Source organism: Nycticebus coucang, chromosome X (genome assembly GCF_027406575.1).
Source record: "Nycticebus coucang isolate mNycCou1 chromosome X, mNycCou1.pri, whole genome shotgun sequence".
Lineage (NCBI taxonomy): Eukaryota > Metazoa > Chordata > Mammalia > Primates > Lorisidae > Nycticebus > Nycticebus coucang.
In genome coordinates this window covers 166,419,773-166,439,971 of record NC_069804.1, presented here as the reverse complement: position 1 = coordinate 166,439,971, position 20,199 = coordinate 166,419,773, and the positions used below count along the sequence as shown (strand labels likewise).

The window sequence follows — 20,199 nt, the reverse complement described above, 5'->3', positions numbered from 1 at the left end:
TTTGTCAAAATTGACTTGCACCCACCTCTTTATCAGCCAATATCCACTGCCTTCATTGAGTTAACTCATATCAAGTCTTTTAAAAAAAGAACTATACTTGCCTTGGCACTTGTAGCTCAAGTGGCTAAGGCACCAGCCACATATACCAGAGCTGGCGAGTTGGAATCCGGCCCGGCCCTCCCAAACAATGACAACTACAACCAAAAAATAGCTGGGTGTGTGGCAGGCGCCTGTAGTCCCAGCTACTCGGGAGACTGAGGCAAGAGAATTGCTTAAGCCCAGGAGTTGGAGGTTGCTGTGAGCTGGGATGCCATGGCACGCTACCCAGGGCAATAGCTTGAGGCTCTGTCTAAAACAAAAAAAAGAACCATACTTTCAAATACGCAGTATGAGGTTTGTATTTTAAATACAAAGACAGCCTAGACATTCTGCAGTTGTTATACTGTCCTTTTTGCACCAAACATTGCCATCTGCTGGAAATAACAGACCATTGACACATATTACTCTTTCCTAAGTAAGAAATTATTTTAAAATCCTAAGGAACATTTGTAAACAAAATGACAAATGCAGAAAGGTAACTAAGTGGTGGAAACTATTTTTAATCCATTTAAAATGAATGCATTATAGTACATTTTTACATTCCATAGTTTCAAAGTCTTTTATAAGACATAGGAATGAATCTTCATAAAATCCCTGGGTAAACAGCCTTTAATATTGGTAATAGTGGAGGCACAAGTAGCAATGGTAGAAACAAAGACAAGACTTCTTGATCCATGAAACAATACCCAATGATGGATCTCATTCAATAAAAATTCACGCAGGAACTCAAAGCATCAAACTGACAGGCAACTACCTCATTTCTAGTCGTTTTCAACAGGGGAAGCAGCACCCTCTGGAGGGCATAATGAAAATGTGTGGAGTTGTTCTTAGTATTTAGCAGCAGAATGGAAAAAGCCAGATGTCCTGCAACTGCACAAGGAGACCCTCGCAATAGAGAACTGAGAACTTCTTCCATTTAAGAAGTTCCCCAAAAAAAGAATTGAGAAGGAACAAACTGTGCCCTGCACCTGTTTCAAACGCTCCACTCAACATTTATCTGGGTATAAAACTGCTTATGATGATCCATGCCTAGATTCTAACTCCCTTTTACAGATAAACATAAAGTATTTTTACATGGTTTTAATATGCATCAAACTTTTTTCCCAAGACTGCAACTACCATGTAAATTGAGAGACAATAGTACTGTTTGGCATGGAACTAATTAATTGACGTTTCAGAAAATAAAGGCATTAGGCCGGGTGCAGTGGCTCACACCTCTAATCCCAGCACTTGGGAGGCCAAGGCGCGTAGATTGCCTGAGCTCACGAGTTCGAGACAAGCCTGAGCCAGAGTGAGACCCTGTCTCTAAAAATAGCTGGGCATTGTGGCGGGAGCCTATAGTCCCAGCTACTTGGAGGCTGAGATAAGAAAATGGCTTGAGCCCAAGAGTCTGGGCTGTAACGCCACAGCATTCTACTGTGGGGGCGACAAAGTGAGACTCTGTCTCAAAAAAAAAAAAAAAAAAAGAAAGGCATTATTTGGGAAAATGTGGTATTTATTTGAACCACCAATGTACAGTATTCTTATATCCATTTATTGTTGCCTTTATGATGATTATACATGTAGGTGCAAGCATGTTACAAACACTGAAATATACGCTAAATTTTATTAAAAGCTACTTCCTTTTTATTTCTCCTTTATTATATTGCAGTTAGGATTTTATACTGATGTTTTATTGAAATTATATAGATATAAAAGTTTCATTTCTCTTAGATATTGGTATCATTTTAGAATAGTAAAACGTACCAAAGGCATGGTGGCTCATGCCTATAATCTTAGTACTCTGGGAGACTGAGGTGGGTGAATTGCTTGAGTCAGGAGTTTGAGACCAGCCTGAGCAAGAGCAAGACCCCATCTCTACTAAAAATAGAAAAACTAGCCAGGTGTCATGTTAGGCACCTGTAGTTACCGCTACTTGGGAGGCTGAGCCAACAGGATTGCTTGAACCCAAGAGTTTGAGGTTGCTGTGAGCTATGACACCAGACTCTGTCTCAAAAAAAAAAAAAATAGAATAGTAAAAGGAATGTTATAAAATACTTTTTATTGGCTCAGCGCCCGTAGCACAGTGGTTATGGCACCAGCCACATATACCAAGGGTGGTGGGTTCAAACCCAGCCCGAGCCAGCTAAAACCACAATGACAACTGCAACAGAAAAATAGCCAGATGTTGTGGTGGGGACCTGTAGTCCCAGCTACTTGGGAGGCTGAGGCAAGAAAATCGCTTATGCCCAAGAGTTTGAGTTTGCTGTGAGCTGTGACATCACAGCACTCCACTGAGGGCAACAAAGTCTGACTCTTTCTCAAAAAAAAACCACTTTTTATTAAAATGGGACATTAATCTGACAAGGCTGAGAACTACTGATCCAGTTCTCTTCCCTCTTTTCATTGTGGGCAAACTGAGGTCCAGGGAGGAAAATGAATCTGCTCAAGGTCTTGGTATGAGTCTGAGGTAAGCCAGCAGCAAGATTTTCTGATTCTCAATTCAGCTGCTGGCCTATGCTGCCCAAAAACCAGAAGTGCATTGTCCAATAAAAACAATGCTATAAATATAGCTAGGGTCTTAGACTAGACCCCAAATAAAACTTATAGAACTCAAATAGATAGCTATAATTAATGATCAAAATGAAACCAGAAAGCCTTTGATTGGTGATATAAAAGCAGTAAATTTTTAAAGTAAAAGCATTGTCACTGGAATCTCCAGGAAAAAAAAGCAAAAGCATCATGAATAGAAACACCTTAGCCTGGCATTCACTAATAGGCACTCAATTTTCATAACTCATAATTCATAATAGGTGCTCAATAAATATTTGTCACATAAATGGATAAACAAAAGGTCTGCACTCAAATGTTAATTTTTATGACTCATCCCTCCTTCTGAACAATTCATTATATTATAAACTCCAAATTTTACACCCATTTGAGAACATGTATTATTTTCTGAAAGTATTAAAGTGCATTTGCAAGATGCGTCATCAAAAGGCAAAACAATAAAACTTCTAAAACTACAAATGATTACATGCCTTTATTTAGTACCTGCTCAACTGGGCTGCACACTCACAGACCAGAGGCTCTGAGTCCAAACAGCAGTTGGCAGGTAGCTGCCCTAAGGTGGTAGAGGAGGCAGGTGAGGGTGGCTGAGGTGCCACAGCTGCTACACAGCTCTAACATCTGGAAGTGGTTCATTGTGTGCATAGAGTCCAGCTTCCTATCCAGGTCCCCCTGCCCCAATCCCACATAAGGACTGCTCCTGTACCTTTGAGCATCAAGAGGAACCCAGGAGCCTTCCACAGTCTAAGGGACAGTGAGACAGTGCCGTTCACCCAGTCAAGAGCCTAGAATCAATCTATGTCACAGATCTGGTGAAACTTTCTCTATTAAGGATCAGAAGCAGCAAAAGGACAAAAACATGCACAAGCACAGGTTGGAGGGGACAGGTGCTGCATGAGAGGTGGTTGAGATCTGTGCCCAAAAGGGGAGACCCTAGTCACATGTGGCTATTGAGCACTCAAAATGTGGCTGGTCCTAAGATGAGCTATAAGTGTAAAACATTAAAATACCTATCAGAGGTCAGACTTGATACAGAAAAAATATATAAGATATTTCTGTACCCAAAAAATACTACACAAACACTGTACTCTCATTGATAAATTTGCTTCTCACAGGGATATGGGTTAGCAGTTCTGAAACTCCGTGGATGCAAGGGTTGAATAAATAAATTAAAATATTATAGATGGTGACAGCCAGGTTTCTCACTTTCAGCAAAAGATGTTACAAATAGGGCGGTGCCTATGGCTCAGTGAGTAGGGGGCCGGCCTCATATACCGAGGGTGGTGGGTTCCAACCCGGCCCCAGCCAAACTGCAGCAAAAAATAGCCAGGCATTGTGGCAGGCACCTGTAGTCCCAGCTACTCGGGAGGCTGAGGCAAGAGAATCGCCTAAGCCCAGGAGCTGGAGGTTGCTGTGAGTTGTGATGCCATCGCACTCTACCAAGAGCGACAGAGTGAGACTCTGTCTCAAAAAAAAAAAAAAAAAAAAAAACGACCAGGCACCGTGACTCATGCCTATAATACTAGCACTCTGAGAGGCTGAGGCCAGCTGATTGCTTCAGGACAGGAGTTCAAGACCAGCTGTGATAAAGAGCAGCCCCCTAAAAGACCCAAGTTTGTCTCAGCCTGCTTCAGCCTTAGTCCTTCGCATGACTCCCACCCCCAGGTTAATTTCAAGAACAGGTTTCAGAATAGAACAGGGAAGTTCTCAGAGTTCCCTCAACTCCCTAGCAATGGCTAAACAATGGTGGGAAACATACCCAAGCAAAGTTTCCCAAGCTACTGAGTGTCCCAAGCTGTCTCCATGCCAACTACCACGTTGTATGCCACACAATCACCACGCTGTAGCCCCCTGACTGTAACTCCACCCCGAGCTAACTGCCACGTTCTGCTTTTGTTTTCTCTTGCTTGCATGGCAACAAAAATGGTGTAAAAGTCAGCCTGCTCCTCACTTCGGGATGTTTTGCCATTCCAGCCGGGGCCCCCTGCGCAGATGTAATAAATCACCATCTGATTTATACCTGAAGTGGGGTCCAAGCCTTTCTTCCAGGTGGCATAAGTACAACACAGCCTGAGCAAGAGCAAGACCCTTTCTCTACTAAACATAGAAAAATTAGGCAGGCATTGTGGCCTATAATCCCAGTCACTCAGGAGGCTGAGGCAGGAGATCGCTTGAGTCCAGGAGTTTAAGGTTGTAGTGAAGGGCGGTGCCTGTGGCTCAGTCGGTAAGGCGCCGGCCCCATACACCGAGGGTGGCGGGTTCAAGCCCGGCCCCTGCCAAACTGCAACCAAAAAAATAGCCGGGGGGCGTTGTGGCGGGCGCCTGTAGTCCCAGCTACTCGGGAGGCTGAGGCAAGAGAATCGCTTAAGCCCAGGAGTTGGAGGTTGCTGTGAGCTGTGTGAGGCCACGGCACTCTACCAAGGGCCATAAAGTGAGACTCTGTCTCTACAAAAAAAAAAAAGGTTGTAGTGAACTAGGCTGACTCCATGGCACTCTATCCTGGGTGACAGAGTAAGATTCTGTCTCAAAAAAAAAAAAAGGGTGGTGCCTATGGCTCAAAGGGGTAGGGCGCTGGCCCCATATGCTGGAGGTGGAGGGATCAAACCCAGACCTGGCCAAAAATTGCAAAAAAAAAGACAAAAAACAAACAAACAAAAAAACATTTTTCCAATGGAGACAAGAAGCTAAAGAGCATCATCAGCGATACATGTCACCACTCTTCCTTACATCATCTCCTCAACTATGACAGCAACTTTCTGGCATTCAGATAAAGAATATCATGGCTTGGTACATTCCCACTGCCTAATCCACTCTCTGTGTGCATGAGCTACTGTTGTATAAGACATCCGTAATTCAACTGCCCCTAGATCTGGGAGAACCGCATCTAAGGAATAGGAAATGTGGTCTATGTGTACCACTGGCTAGACATTACACTAAGTATTTGATGTTAGCTCACTTAACTCTGAGAGTAATCACACAAGGTGAATATTTTATCTCTACAGATGAGGAAGTAGAAGCTTAAGGTAACTTAACCAAATTCACACAGCTAGTAAAGGGCAGAGCCAACATACAAACTCAAGAGTGTCTGGCTCCCTCTAGTGTAACACCTCTGGAAGCCAAGGGCTTTCTAAGCACATCAAGTAAATTTCAATGACAATAGAAAATCCTCTCTTCTAGAATAGCTTTCAGAATGAAACTTGACTATTGAGGAACAAGGAGTTGAGATCTAACCCCAAATAAGGCGATTCCCCAAATTCCACCATTTAATATGGCTGCATCTGAAATTCCATTTCGGTCCTTTTGATGGTTATAACTGCCTCCTGACAGACAGACAAACAGACTACTAATGCCATACCATGTAGGCTCAAGATGTGAATGTAAACTTCAATTTAGATGTGTTTTTCCTTGGCTTTTACTGTAAATGTAACATTTCTTACATTTAAATTTTTAATAGCTGATGAATAACCAATAAAAATGTATAAGGCATTCAGGTCTTCAATTAACTTCTGATAATAACTTAAGCTTTGAATGGTCTAAGGTTTTTTTTCTTTTATTTCTTCACAGTGTATTACATGCCTTTCCCTAGATTATACTTCTATATTTCACCCAGAAATTAGAAGACTGGATTATACTTGTTAGATTAGTAAATAGCCTATTTTCACCAACTGTAGTTTGGGTAAACTGCAGGATGTAGGATCAAGACCTGACCTCTTGCTGGATGATTCAAGGTACACACATACATTTCTAACATAAACGGTTTTCATTTTCTTTACAGTAACTCTGCAGGCAGAAAATAGAATAGACCCTTATGTAGAAAAGCCACAGTGGTATAGCGGCTTTGAGTACCAGACAGACCTGGGTTTGAATATCACTTCTACCACCTGCCAGCCATGATCCTGAGAAAATTACTTCAGTTCTCTGGGTTTCAGAACCCTCATTTATAAAATGGAGATGACCACTACAGGTAACACAGAGGGACAAAAACAAGGTATCCCCAACATGGAATTACTTTCGGAATGAGAATAGGAAGAATCAGGTTATAATGGCTGTCAGGTCATCCATAGAAATGACACAGACCAAGCACTATTGGGTAAATGTTTGAGGAGGTTTGAGACCTAGTCCCAAAAAAAGGTGATTAAGTTTCAGTCTTAGAAAAGCACATCTGAAACTATAAAAAAGGCTTATATAAAATCAGGTATAAATAAAAGTGAATCAAAGAAATGATATACATTTGATACACCTACACTCAGCCTCTCAGAGTGCTAGGATTACAGGCATGAGCCTGCTAGGATTACTCAGCCTGTTTTAACCTTGTTTAACATACCACTGCCCAAAGTAGCCTCACCATAGAATCCTTTTTTCACCTAGCTTTTAAAATACAAAACAAAAAATAAAGAAAAGAAAATAGCAAGCAATCAGTTAATGGAAAACCCTTTGGAAAGCACAAGTATCACAGAGGTAGCAGAACATTCACCGGACTGTTTATATCTATTTATAGCTATATATTTTTTTACCAAAAATACAAACCATCTTTATAAAAACAGCTATATATAAAAGAAAAAAGTCTAGACATGCAGACCATGATGAACACCATATATATCGAGAACCTACTCTGGATCAGGCACTACACTGAGGGCTTTATATATTCTAAAAATGCTTATTAAATGACATGAGAAGAAACCAAGTCTCAGAGATCACGTGACTTACGTAAGCTCACGCGGCTAGTTAAGTGGCAACGTTTGAATCTGAATCACAGGTCTGTCTGTAATTGTGTGTACTTTTTCCCTACACCATGCTATGTCTCTTCCTTAAGATAGTAGTCCTTCAAGGTTCCACTTGAGCAGCCAGCCAGCCTGCTAGCCCCAGGAGATGTCCCTCTGTTTTCCCACGTCCCTCTTTCAAACTTCAGCATGAAGTATCTGAAATGCAGTAGATTTAATACAACAAACCCTTTAATGGTTATCCATTGGATTGTTTGAACAGAAAGAATTTACCTGCGCTGTTGGACTCTTAGCTATGTTACACAATTTTAAATGGATGAAAATTTAGGCTTGAACATTAGGTGTTTATATACTTGACTTGGAAAAAATTAAGATGATGATAGGGAATACTTACTTCAAATTTCACAGAATAAGTATAAGTCACATTCAACTTATTGGTGTGTTCTCTAGGAATTTCCATAGGGGGTCCATTACAGGTTTGCTGGTTTTCATCTGAATGCTTATAGCTAATAAAAGAAAAAAAAAGGAAGAGAAGAAAATTTTAATTCAAAACTGACATTGTAAAATTGCCAATTCATGGCTATTCAGGCATGTAACATAACAGTAGGATTAAAAAATAGGCCTTCCATTATATTCTTCATTTAAAAGTCTTGATGATTTAAAATATTTTGTTTCTAAATGTCCCCAAAATGAGACTCAATACACTATTCCAAATTCAACACTTAAGAGCTTCCCTTTTGGGGCAGTGCCTGTGGCTCAAAGGAGTAGGGCAGCAGCCCCATATACCAGAGGTGGCAGGTTCAAACCTGGCCTGTAATCCTAGCACTCTGGGTAGCCTAAGTGAGTGGATTGCCTGAGTTCAGGAGTTTCTAAAACTGGAAAAAACTAGCCAGACATCATGGCGGGAGCCTGTAGTCCCAGCTACTCAGGAGGCTGAGGCAAGAGGATGATTTGAGCCCAAGAATTTGAGGTTGCCATGAGCTATGATGATGCCATGGCACTCTACCCAGGGTGCCAGAGTGAGACTAATCTCAAAAAAAAAAGGGTATATATATATATACAACCTATACTGTAACCTTAGCTGTAGGGCTAGAGAATTAAATAGATGAAGCAAAAATCATTTTTCTAAGCACCCAGAGGTTTGAGGGCCTACTCGGTTTAAAGCACCATGCTTAGCAATAAAAGATACTGAGAATACAATCCACATGAACCTTTTTTCTGAAAAAGAGAACAATTATTAAAAATAGAAACAGGAAAAAACTGGAGAAGTATAAAACTATACAAGATGATGGAGCTAGAAAATGCCTGGTCAAGGATAAGAACACTCTTTTATTACTCAAAAAGTACAAGAGAAATAAAGGGGAGGTAGAAGAAAAATGAAAAGGAGAAAAGTGATGTTTCCCTTTTGATTTATTTACTCAGCATATAGTTTATCCCTTGGCTTCCATCTAATGAATATAACAGGCAATCCTTACGGTATTGTTGGCTATACATATGTATAGGTACAGTATAACTACTTGCTTGCAGTTGTGAAGATTATAGATGCTCTTTCTATAATCTTCTACAATTAGATTATAGATAATCATCTATAATCTATAAACCTCTTTCTCCACATTTTCATAACCCCAGTGTCCGATACGTAATATGCCCTTATAAGTACTTGTAGCAGGAATGAATGCTATTTAGAGCCACAACACATTTTTTTTTTTTTTTTTTTTTGGAGACAGGGTTTCACTCTGTTGCCTCAAGCTAGAGTGCTGTGGTGTCAACCTAGTTCATAGCAACCTCAAATTTCTGGGCTCACCTCAAACCCCTGGGCTCAAAAGTGATCTTCCTGCCTCAGCTTCCCAAATTGCTGGGACTATAGGTGCTTACCATGAAGCCTGGCTAATTTTTCTATTTTTAGTAGAGATGGGGTCTTGTTCTTGCTTAGGCTGGTCTCGAACTCCTGAGCTCAAGCAATTTACCTGCCTCAGCCCCCAAAGTGCTAGTATTATAGGAGTGAGCCACCGTGTCTAGCCTAGAACCAGCACATATTTTAAAGCAGCTATAAATTAAAGAAATAACAATTGTTGCCAGGCATGGTGCCTCACCCCTGTAATCCTAGCACTTTGAAAGGCTGAGGCAGGTGGATTTCTTGAGCTCAGGAGTTGAAGACTAGCCTGAACAACAGAGAGAATCTGTCTCTACTAAAAATAGAAAAACTAACTGGGCGTGTGACAGCACCTGTAATCCCAGCTACTTGGGAGGTTGAGGCAAGGGGATTCCTTGAGCTCAAGGTTGCTGTGTGAGCTATGATGACACCACAGCACTCTACCCGGGGCATAGAGTGAGACTCTATCTAAGGAAAGAAAGAAAGAAAAAGAAGGAAAGGAAAGGAGAAAGGGGAAGGAAAGGGGAAGGGAAATGGAAAGGGGAAGGGAAAAAGGAAGGAAGGAAGGAAGGAAGGAAGGAAGGAAGGAAGGGGAAAGAAAGAGGCAGCACCTGTAGCTCAGTGGGTAGGGCGCCGGCCACATACACCAAAGCTGGCAGGTTCAAGCCTGGCCCGGGCCAGCTAGAACAACAATGACAACTGCAATAACAACAAAAAAAATAGTCGGGTGTTGTGGCGGGCATGTATAGTCCCAGCTACTTGGTAGACTGAGGCAAGAGAATCACTTGGGCCCAGGAGTTTGAAGTTGCTATAAGCTATGACACCACGGCACTCTATCCCCAGGCAACAGCTTGAGATTCTGTCTCAAAAAAAAAAAAGAAAAAGAAAGAAAGAAAGAACAATTTTTAAGACTACAGATCAAAAGTTAACATTGCGGGCGGCACCTGTGGCTCAGTCAGTAAGGCGCCGGCCCCATATGCCGAGGGTGGCGGGTTCAAACCCAGCCCCGGCCAAACTGCAACCAAAAAATAGCCGGGTGTTGTGGCGGGCGCCTGTAGTCCCAGCTGCTTGGGAGGCTGAGGCAAGAGAATCGCTTAAGCCCAGGAGTTGGAGGTTGCTGTGAGCTGTGTGAGGCCACGGCACTCTACCGAGGGCCATAAAGTGAGACTCTGTCTCTACAAAAAAAAAAAAAAAAAAGTTAACATTGCAAGTTAATGATTAAATTATTTCATAATAATTCATATCAAGGTTTATTGTGTAAGTATCATGCATTATGTATAAGTACAGGTCTTGAATCCTGTACAGAAAATATCTGCATTTCATATGAGAGAGATTATGCAGCACATAAAATTAAATGCTCTAACCAAAGTAGAATCCCTTTTATTTATTTATTTAATTTATTTATTTGTTTTTGGAGACAGAATCTCACTTTGTCACCCTCGGTAGAGTGCTGTGGCATCATAGCTCACAGTAACCTCAAACTCCTGGGCTGAAGTGATGCTCTTGCCTCATCCTCCCGAGTAGCTGGGACTACAAGTGTCCGCCACAACACCCAGCTATTTGTTTATAGACGGGGTCTTGGTCTTGCTCAGGCTGGTCTCGAAATCCTGACCTCAAGTAACCTACTGGCCTCGGCCTCCCAAGTGCTAGGATTACAGGTGAGAGCCACTGCACCTGGCCAGAATCCCAATTTTAAACCACTGACCTTACATGTGGGCTACATAAGGTCTTAAAGGCCATTTTCAGAACACTGTTTTTACTCTAAGTGAAATGAAAAGTAAACAGAGGCTGGGCACAGTAGCCCATCCCTGTAATCCTAGCACTCCAAGAGTCGGAGGTGAGAGAATCCTTTGAGCTCAGAAGTTCAAGACCAGTCTGAGAAAGAACAAAACCCATCTCTACTAAAAATAGAAAAATTAGGCAGGCATTGTAGTGGGCATGTGTTGCCCCAGCTATTTGGGAGGCTGAGGCAGGAGAATCACTTGAATCCAGGAGTTCAAGGTTGCTGTGAGCTAGGCTGAGGCCACAACACTCTAGCCTGAGCAATAGAGTGAGACTCTGTCTCAAGAAAAGGGGGGGGGGTGAAGAAAAAGTCAGTGGAGTATTCTGAGCAGAGAGTTAAAAAAAAAAGCTGACTTTTCAAAGGAATGCTCTGAATGCTGTATGGAGAACAGAATGCTAGAAGACAAGGGTAGTAGCAGGAAAACCAGTGAGGATTTTGCAATAATCCAGATGAGATGAAATGATGTCTTGGACCAGCTGATATTGGTGAAGGTGATCGGAAGTGTTGGATTCTGAATTATACTGTATTTTAAGGAAACATCCATATGGTCTTCCAAAGGATTGGACTGGATATGGGTACCGGTAAAGAGTGACAAAGAGGAATCAAGAGCAATGCCATGGTTTGGGGGCCTGAGCAACTGGAAGGATGAAATTGCCACTTACTGAAGTTGGGAAGACAACAGAAGCAGCACATCCAAGTGGATTTATCACGTAGACAGGTAGACGTACTACGTATAAGTCTAGAGATCGAACAGCCATCGTGGTAATAATGGTAACACCATGCAACATGATAAGGTCAATAGGCAGTGCCCATAGCTCAGTGGGTAGGGCGCCAGCCACATACACCGAGGCTGGCAGGTTTGAACCCTGCCCAGACCTGCTAAAACAACAATGACAACTGCAAAACAACAACAACAAAAATAACTAGCCAGGCATTGTGGCGGGCACCTGTAGTCCCAGCTACTTGGGAGGCTGAGGCAAGAGAATCACTTAAGCCCAAGAGTTGGAGGTTGCTGTGAGCTGTGATGTCACAGCACTCTACCCAGGGCAACAGATTGAGACTCTGTCTAAAAAAAAATAATAATAATAAAAATTTTAAAAAAAGATCAACAAAGTTAGAGCACAAATAAAGAAGAGAAACATTCAAAGACTGAGTCCAGCGACTCAGCACCTGCAGCTCAAGTAGCTAAGGTGCCAGCCACATACACCAGAGCTGGCGGGTTCAAATCCAGCCCAGGCCTGCCAAACAATGACAACTAAAACCAAAAAATAGCTGGGCATTGTGACGGGCGCCTGTACTCCCAGCTACTTGGGAGGCTGAGGCAAGAGAATCACTTAAGCCCAGGAGTCAGAGGTTTCTGTGAGCTGTGATGCCACAGGAGGTTGCTGTGAGCTGCAATGCCACAGCACTCTACCCAGGACGATAGCTTGAGGCTCTGTCTCAACAAAAGAACAAAACAAAGATTGAATTCAGGGGCCCTCCCCTATTAAGAGGTTTGAAAAATGAGGGGGAAACTAAGAAGAAACTAGCAAGACAGGAGGAGACCAGGGAAGTACCACAACCTAAAAACCAAATGAAAACAAATAGAGTTCATCATCCTAAAATTCTGTTTCCAGATACCGGAAGTGACATACACTGAAAATCATGGGTAATTGTCCTTGACAATGGTATTTCCTCACCTCTCTTAATAGCTATGTTTACCTGTTATTATACATATATATATATATATATATATATATGCCCTAAACCTTTTAATTCCTCTTTTATTTCCTGTTTGCAACACCTTGTGGAGATAAAGCTGCTTCAAAATTGTTCACACAGCCACTAAATTTAAAATAATACCCTAAAATAGCTAAATATGTCAACAAATGGAAAAACATACCATGCTCATGGCTGGGAAGAATCAACATTGTTAAAATGTCCATACTACCCAAAGCAATCTACAGATTTAATGTAATCCCCCATTAAAGCACCTCTGTCATACTTTAAAGATCTGGAAAAACTAGTACTTCATTTTATATGGAAACAGAAAAAAACTTGAATAGCCAAAACATTACTCAGAAATAAAAACAAATCAGGTGGAATCACGCTACCAGACTTCAGACTATACTATAAATCTATAGTGATCAAAACAGCATGGTATTGGCACAAAAATAGAGAGGTAGATGTATTGAACAGAATAGAGAACCCAGAGACGAATCCAGACACTTATTGTCATTTGATCTTCGATAAGTCTATCAAAAACTTAAATTGGGGGCAAGACTCCCTATTTAACAAATGGTGCTAGGTGAATTGGCTGGCAACTTGTCGAAGACTGAAACTGGACCCACACCTTTCACCTCTAACAAAAATTGACTCTCACTGGATAAAAGACTTAAACCTAAGACATGAAACCATACAGATTCTTGGAAAGAGTGCAGGAGAAACACTTGAAGAAATTGGCTTGAGAGAAAACTTTATGAGGAGGACCCCCAAGGCAACTGAAGCAATACCAAAAATACATTACTGGGATCTGATCAAACTAAAAAGCTTCTGCACTGCCAAGAACACAGTAAATAAAGCAAGTAGACTGCCCTCGGAATGGAAGAGGATATTTGCAGGTTAAGTTTCTGACAAAGGTGTGATAACCAGAATCTACAGAGAACTCAAACTTAATAAGAAAAGAACAAGTGATCCCATTTCACTATGGGTAAGAGACCCGACCAGAGCTTCTCTGAAGAAGACAGGCACATGGTCTACAGACACATGAAAAAATGCTCATCATCTTTAATCATCAGAGAAATGCAAATCAAAAGCACTTTGAGATACCATCTAACTCCAGTAAGAGTAGCCCACATAACAAAATCCCAAAACTACATACGTTAGCGTGGATGTGGAGAAAAGGGAACACTTTTCCACTGCTGGTGGGAATGCAAACTAATACGTTCCTTTTGGAAAGAAGTTTGGAGAACACTCAGGAATCTAAAAATTGACCTGCTGTTGGATCCTGCAATTCCTCTACTAGGAGTATATCCAAAAGACCAAAAATCACTTTGCAAAAAAGATATTTGCACCAGATTATTCATTGCAGTTCAATTTGTAATAGCCAAGTCATGGAAGAAGCCCAAGTGCCCATCGACCCACGAATGAACTAATAAATTGTGGTATATGTATACCATGGAATACCATGCAGCCTTAAAAAAGATGGAGCCTAGCTTGGCTCCTGTGGCTCAAGCAGCTAAAGCACCAGCCACCTACACCTGAGCTGGCAGGTTCAAATCCAGCCCAGGCCCAGCAAACAACAATGACGGCTACAACCAAAAAATAGCTAGGCATTGTGGCAGGCACCTGTAGTTCCAGCTACTTGGGAGGCTGAGGCAAGAGAATCACTTCATCCCAGGAGTTTGGAGGTTGCTGTGAGTTGTGATGCCACGGCACTCTACCCACGGTGACAGCTTGAGGCTCTGTCTCAAAAAAAAAAAAAGAAAAAAATGATGGAGCCTTTACCTCTTTTACTTACATGGAAAGACCTGGAACATATTCTCTTGAGTAAAGTATCTCAAGAATGGAAGAAAAAGTATCCCATGTACTCAGTACTTCTATGAAACCTCACACTTTGTTATGAAAGATAGAACACAACTATAGCCCAGGATGAAGGAGAGAAATGGAGTGGGAAAGGAGGGGAAGGAGAGGTTTGATAGAGGGAGGGTAAAGGGCAGGACCACACCTATGGAGCATATTGCAAGGGTACAAGTCAAATCTGTCAAGTGTAGAACATAAATGTCTTAACACAATTATCAAGTAAATGAGGCAAAAGCTATGTTGATTGGTTTGATGTAACTACATCAGATTGTATAAAAAAAACCCAACACATTGTGCACCACATATGCATAAATGTATTCATGGTCTATATGTATTTGACTTAATAAAAAAAAGAATATCCTTTTACTAAGATCAAACAGAATTGGAAATCTCTAATCATCAGGGAATATAAATCCAAACCACAACTGAGATATCATCTCACACCTGTTAGAATGAGTATTATCAAAAAGACAGGAGATGGCTGGGCACCGTGGCTCATGCCTGTAATCCTAGCACTCTGGGAGGCCGAGGCAGGTGGGTTGCCTGCACTCACAAGTTGGATAACAGTCTGAGCAAGAGCAAGACCCAGTCTCTAAAAAAAAAAAAAAAAAAAAAAAATAGCCAGGTGTTGTGGCAGGTGCCTAAAGTCCCAGCTACTCTGGAGGCTGAGACAAGAAAATCGCTTAAGCCCAAGAGTTTGAGGTTGCTGTGAGCGGTGACAACATGGCACCCTGCCAAGTGAGACTCTGTCTCAAAACAAACAAAAAAAGACAGGAGATAACAAGGGTTGGCCAGAGCGTGGAGGAAAAGGAATCCATGCACATTGTTGGTGAGAATGTAAATTAGTGCCATCATTTTGAAGAACAGCAGAGAGGTTCCTCAAAGCACTAAAAATAGAGCTGCTATATGATCCAGCAATCCTACTTCTGGACATACAAAATCAGTATCTCAAAGAAATATCTGCACTCCTGGGTTCATTGAAGAATTATTCAAAATAGCCAAGACAGGGAAATAACCTAAGTGTCTGTTAATGGATGAATGGATAAAGAAATTGTGATACACACATACACAATGGAACATTATGCAGCCTTTTAAAAACTTGGAGGAAGAAAAAATTACTGCCATTAGCAACGTGGATGAACCTGAGGACATTACACTAAGTGAAATAAGCTAGCTACAGAAAGAAAATGCTGCCCGGAATCTTTAAAAAGTTGAATACTGAGGGGGACGGCACCTGTGGCTCAAAGGAGTAGGGCACTGGCCCCATATACCAGAGGTGGTGGGTTCAAACCCAGCCCCAGCCAAAAACTGCAAAAAAAAAAGAAAAAAAAGTTGAATACATAGAAACAAAGTAAACAGTGGTTACCATGAGCAGGGAGGAGAAGGGATGGAGATGTAGGTCAAAGGGTACCAACTTGTTGGGTGGGTACCCATAGCTCAGTGGTTAGGGCACTGGCCACATGCACCGGGGTTGGTGGGTTCAAACCTGGCCAGGGCCTGCTAAACAACAATGACAACAATAACAAAAAAAGGGTACAAACTTGAAGTTACACAGGATGAATTAAGTGTAGACATCTAAGGTATGGCATGTGGGCTATAGTTAATAGTTTTGTACACTGAAAATTTACTAAGAAAGTAGATTTTTAGGTACTCTTACTACAAAAAAAGCTAAGCATATGAGGGGATATGTCAATTTTCTTGACTCTAGTAACAATTTCACTATATAGAGGTATATCAAAATATCATTATATCTTAAATACCTATAATTTCTAAGAGTTTTATTGGGGAAAAAAGGAATTATGACAAAATATGAGCTGGAGGGCAGCGCCTGTGGCTCAGAGAGTAGGGCGCTGGCCCCATATACCAAGGGTGGCAGGTTCAAACCTGGCCCTGGCGAACTGCAACAACAACAAAAAATAGCTGAGTGTTGTGGCAGGCGCCTGTAGTCCCAGCTACTCGGGAAGCTGAGGCAAGAGAATCGCCTAAGTCCAGGAGTTGGAGGTTGCTGTGAGCTGTGATGCCATGGCACTCTACCAAGGGCCATAAAGTGAGACTCTGTCGCTACAAAAAAAAAAAAAAATGAGCTGGAAAGCACCAGTGTTCTTAACCATTTGGGGCCTATTTATCTGAAATCTATGGCCACTTACCCCCAGAAAAGTACACATGAATAAAACTTTCCAGGGGTTGATGTACCAAGTCCCACATTTAAAACTCCTAATTTGGCCTTCTCATTTTACAGATGAGAAAATTAAATCTATGAAAGGTCAGGTTAACCTACCATAATCAACAGCCTGGCACGATACATTCTCTAACTGCTTTTTCCCTTTGGTCGTGGGCTGTTAAAAATGGAACAACCTGGGCTAAAATAAAATAGGGTGGTAAGCCTAAAAACAATGAAGTCTGATTCATTTTAATAAACTCAGGGTTGACTTTCGAAATGAAACCAGTAGGGATGAGACTAAAATCCAAATTTCCTAATTCCTTGTTCTGCAGTCAGAAAACTCTACCACGCCTGCCTCCTTTAATGTGCTGCACTTAAGTTTCAAGGGATAATTTCGTCTATCCTATTATTTCAGGTTTTATAATACTTTGCCCATAATGAATCATGATGCTATACATTGTGTGACATATTCCCTGCCTTACCTTTATTAATTGAAAAGTACTTATCCTACAGTGCTAGAATCCTAAACTTGGAATATTAGTGGTCATCTTTCTGATTTTCTACCCAATGCAGAATTGTCCTTTACAAGTCATTGGGTACTTACTTGGGACTGAGTACTATGCCAAACATCTAACTGTCCCATCTCTAAGAGCTGGGTCATCCAGGTTCTATCTACCACAAGTCCAGGGATAAAGGACTCACTAATCCTCAAGGTTATTTATTGAACTATTAGAGAGCCCTAAACACTAGCAGACTCAGCTGATACCTTCCTAATAGACCCCACTGGTACTAGACTTGTCCTCTGATGAAACACAAATCTATATTTAACCCCTTTATCATATGACACAATTTAATGAAAACATTTAGGACATCCTCATTAAGTCTATTCTCTCCCAGACCCATCATTCCTCCTCGCATTACATGGTTTCCAGATGCTCACTATCGCTAAGTAAAATTACTTACTATAGGAAGTGAAATTGCCCATTTGATTTTTCTTTTTTTATTAGATCATAACTGTGTACGTTACTGCATTTATGAGGTACAATGTGCTGATTTTACATACAATTTGGAATGCTTACATCAAACTGGTTAACATAGCCTTCACCTCACTTATTTAATTATTGTGTTAAGAAATTTATACTCGGCTTGGTGCCTGTAGCTCAAGTGGCTAAGGTGCCAGCCACATACACCAGATTTGACAGGTTCAAATCCAGCCCAGGCCTGCCAAACAACAATAACAACTACAACCAAAAAATAGCCAGGCGTTGCGGCAGGCGCCTGTAGTCCCAGCTACCTGGGAGGCTGAGGCAAGAGAATCACTTGAGCCCAGGACTTGGATATTGCTGTGAGCTGTGATGCCACAGCACTCTACCCAGGACGACAGCTTGAGGCTCTGTCTCAAAAAAAAAAAAAAAAAAAAAAGAAAAGAAAAGAAAAAGAAAAGAAAAAAGACATTGGGCGGCGCCTGTGGCTCAGTCAGTAGGGCGCCGGCCCCATATACCGAGGGTGGCGGGTTCAAACCCGCCCCGGCCAAAATGCAAAAAAACCAGAAAATAGCCAGGCGTTGTGGCGGGCGCCTGTAGTCCCAGCTACTTGGGAGGCTGAGGCAAGAGAATCGCTTAAGCCCATGAGTTGGAGGTTACTGTGAGCTGTGTGAGGCCACGGCACTCTACCGAGGGCCATAAAGTGAGACTCTGTCTCTACAAAAAAAAAAAAGAAAAAAGACATTTATACTCTACTCATAATTCAATTTGATTTTTCAAAATGTATGCCTAATGTTCTATCACACAAGTGTGGTACAAGTGAAATTTCTAATTGAGAATTTCTAAATTTTGAATTAATTTTTATATTACTGGAGCTAATTAAACAGGAACTCTGGGGGTGGCGGAGCATCATGGCGGACAGGACGGACGTGTAGCCCACCTCTCCCAAGCCACCAGGTGAGAGGAAAGGCGGTCTGGACCTTCCCTGTGTGTGGATTATTGGAGTGGACAGACAGCTGGAGACGCCCAGCGAACTGGCAGTTTGCTATATATGAGGGGTAATTTAAAATCACAGACTCTGTTGTAGAGATTCTTCCCTGCTCGGCCGTGCTGGCCAGCAGGCCCCTCCCCTACGGAGGTCAGCAGCTTGTAAATGCTGACAAAATCCAATTGACAAATAAATAATCCTGAACTGAGGGAGGCATCCGAAAGGAGAGCCACTCAAAACCACAGGGAGCTGGGCAAACTGTTGGACAATTGAAGGGAAGGGATCCTGCCCGGGAAACAGACATTTTGAACTACCCAAAAGGGCGGGCACCTTTCCCCCAGCTGTTGGAGGTAGCTGGCGGTTCAGGCTGCACGGCGAACTGGCGGGCGCCCATCCAAAAGGGAAACTCTGATCCATAAAACTCAGAATAAGTCCCCCGAGCGCTCCAACCACAGGAACCAGCTTGAAGCCTAGGACCCGGCTTTGGCTTCTGGAACCGCGAAGCTACTAAAGCCACGGACTGGCTTTGGCTGCTGAAGCCCCGGGAACCAGCTACAGGAGATAGAGCCGCGAGCCCGCCAACGACCGCGCAAACTCAACACCACTCCCCTTATGGCCGATTGCAGTCGCCAGTTTGCAGGGAAACTGGGAACAGAGTGGAGGGACTTTGGAAGCGTGGACACCTGCACTGAGTGGGAAGGTCGGTCGCAAGTGCTGTCTGGAAAAGAACAGCCGAGGTTGCAAAATTCTTAGGAGACAAACTTTTACAGAAACTCCAAAATGGCAATAAGCCATGGAAGGTGGTTACCATGGTAACGGTATAAACTGTAAACCAGGTATAAGTCTCGGAACCACTCACAGCGCCACCTGGTGTCCAGAAAGTAAATTGCAGTATGAATATATTCCTATGAAAGTTGATCCCTACAGTAGACATATAGATATTTATAGGTATATTTCTATACACAAGAATATTTTTGTAGTTGGTGCCTTTTTGTTTTGTTTTGGTTTTGGTTTTCGTGGGGTTTTTTTTGTTGTTGTTGTTGCTTTGTTTTTGCCTGATTTTTCCTCACCATTTTCTTAGAGATTTCAATAATTTTTTATTATTACTTTTTATATATATTTTTTATTTCTGTCTTCTAATTTTAATTTCTTCTTTCTTCTCATTTAACATTCCTTCTAACACCACTTTTTTCTCTCTTTTTTTCCTTTCTTTCAATTATTTTACGATTATCACTATTTTTATTGCACTTGTTCTTATATTGCTGTTGTCGTGGCTGTTGCTTGTATGTTTATGTGTTTCCGTCTGTCTCTGTATCTATGGGCCCATGTGCCTGGTAACGTTTGTATCTGTTTATTTGTTCATTTGGTCTCAATGAGCTTGGTGTTACGACCTACAGCCCTGAGCTCCTAACACTCCCCTTCACTCTCACTCCGTGATCTGGAGACCTGCCCCCTCAGGAGTCCAGATTCTTGGGTGAACTCT

At 41.9% G+C, this 20,199-nt stretch overlaps 1 protein-coding gene across 1 annotated transcript in view; it reads right to left on the bottom strand.

The window, feature by feature from the left end:
* LOC128577361 (transmembrane 9 superfamily member 2-like) overlaps positions 1-20,199 on the bottom strand; it is a 143,264-nt gene that overhangs the window by 75,491 nt on the left and 47,574 nt on the right. The window contains exon 7 of the mRNA XM_053579573.1: positions 7,758-7,873. Coding sequence (XP_053435548.1) covers positions 7,758-7,873 — 116 coding nt within the window. The remainder of the gene's footprint in view (positions 1-7,757; positions 7,874-20,199) is intronic.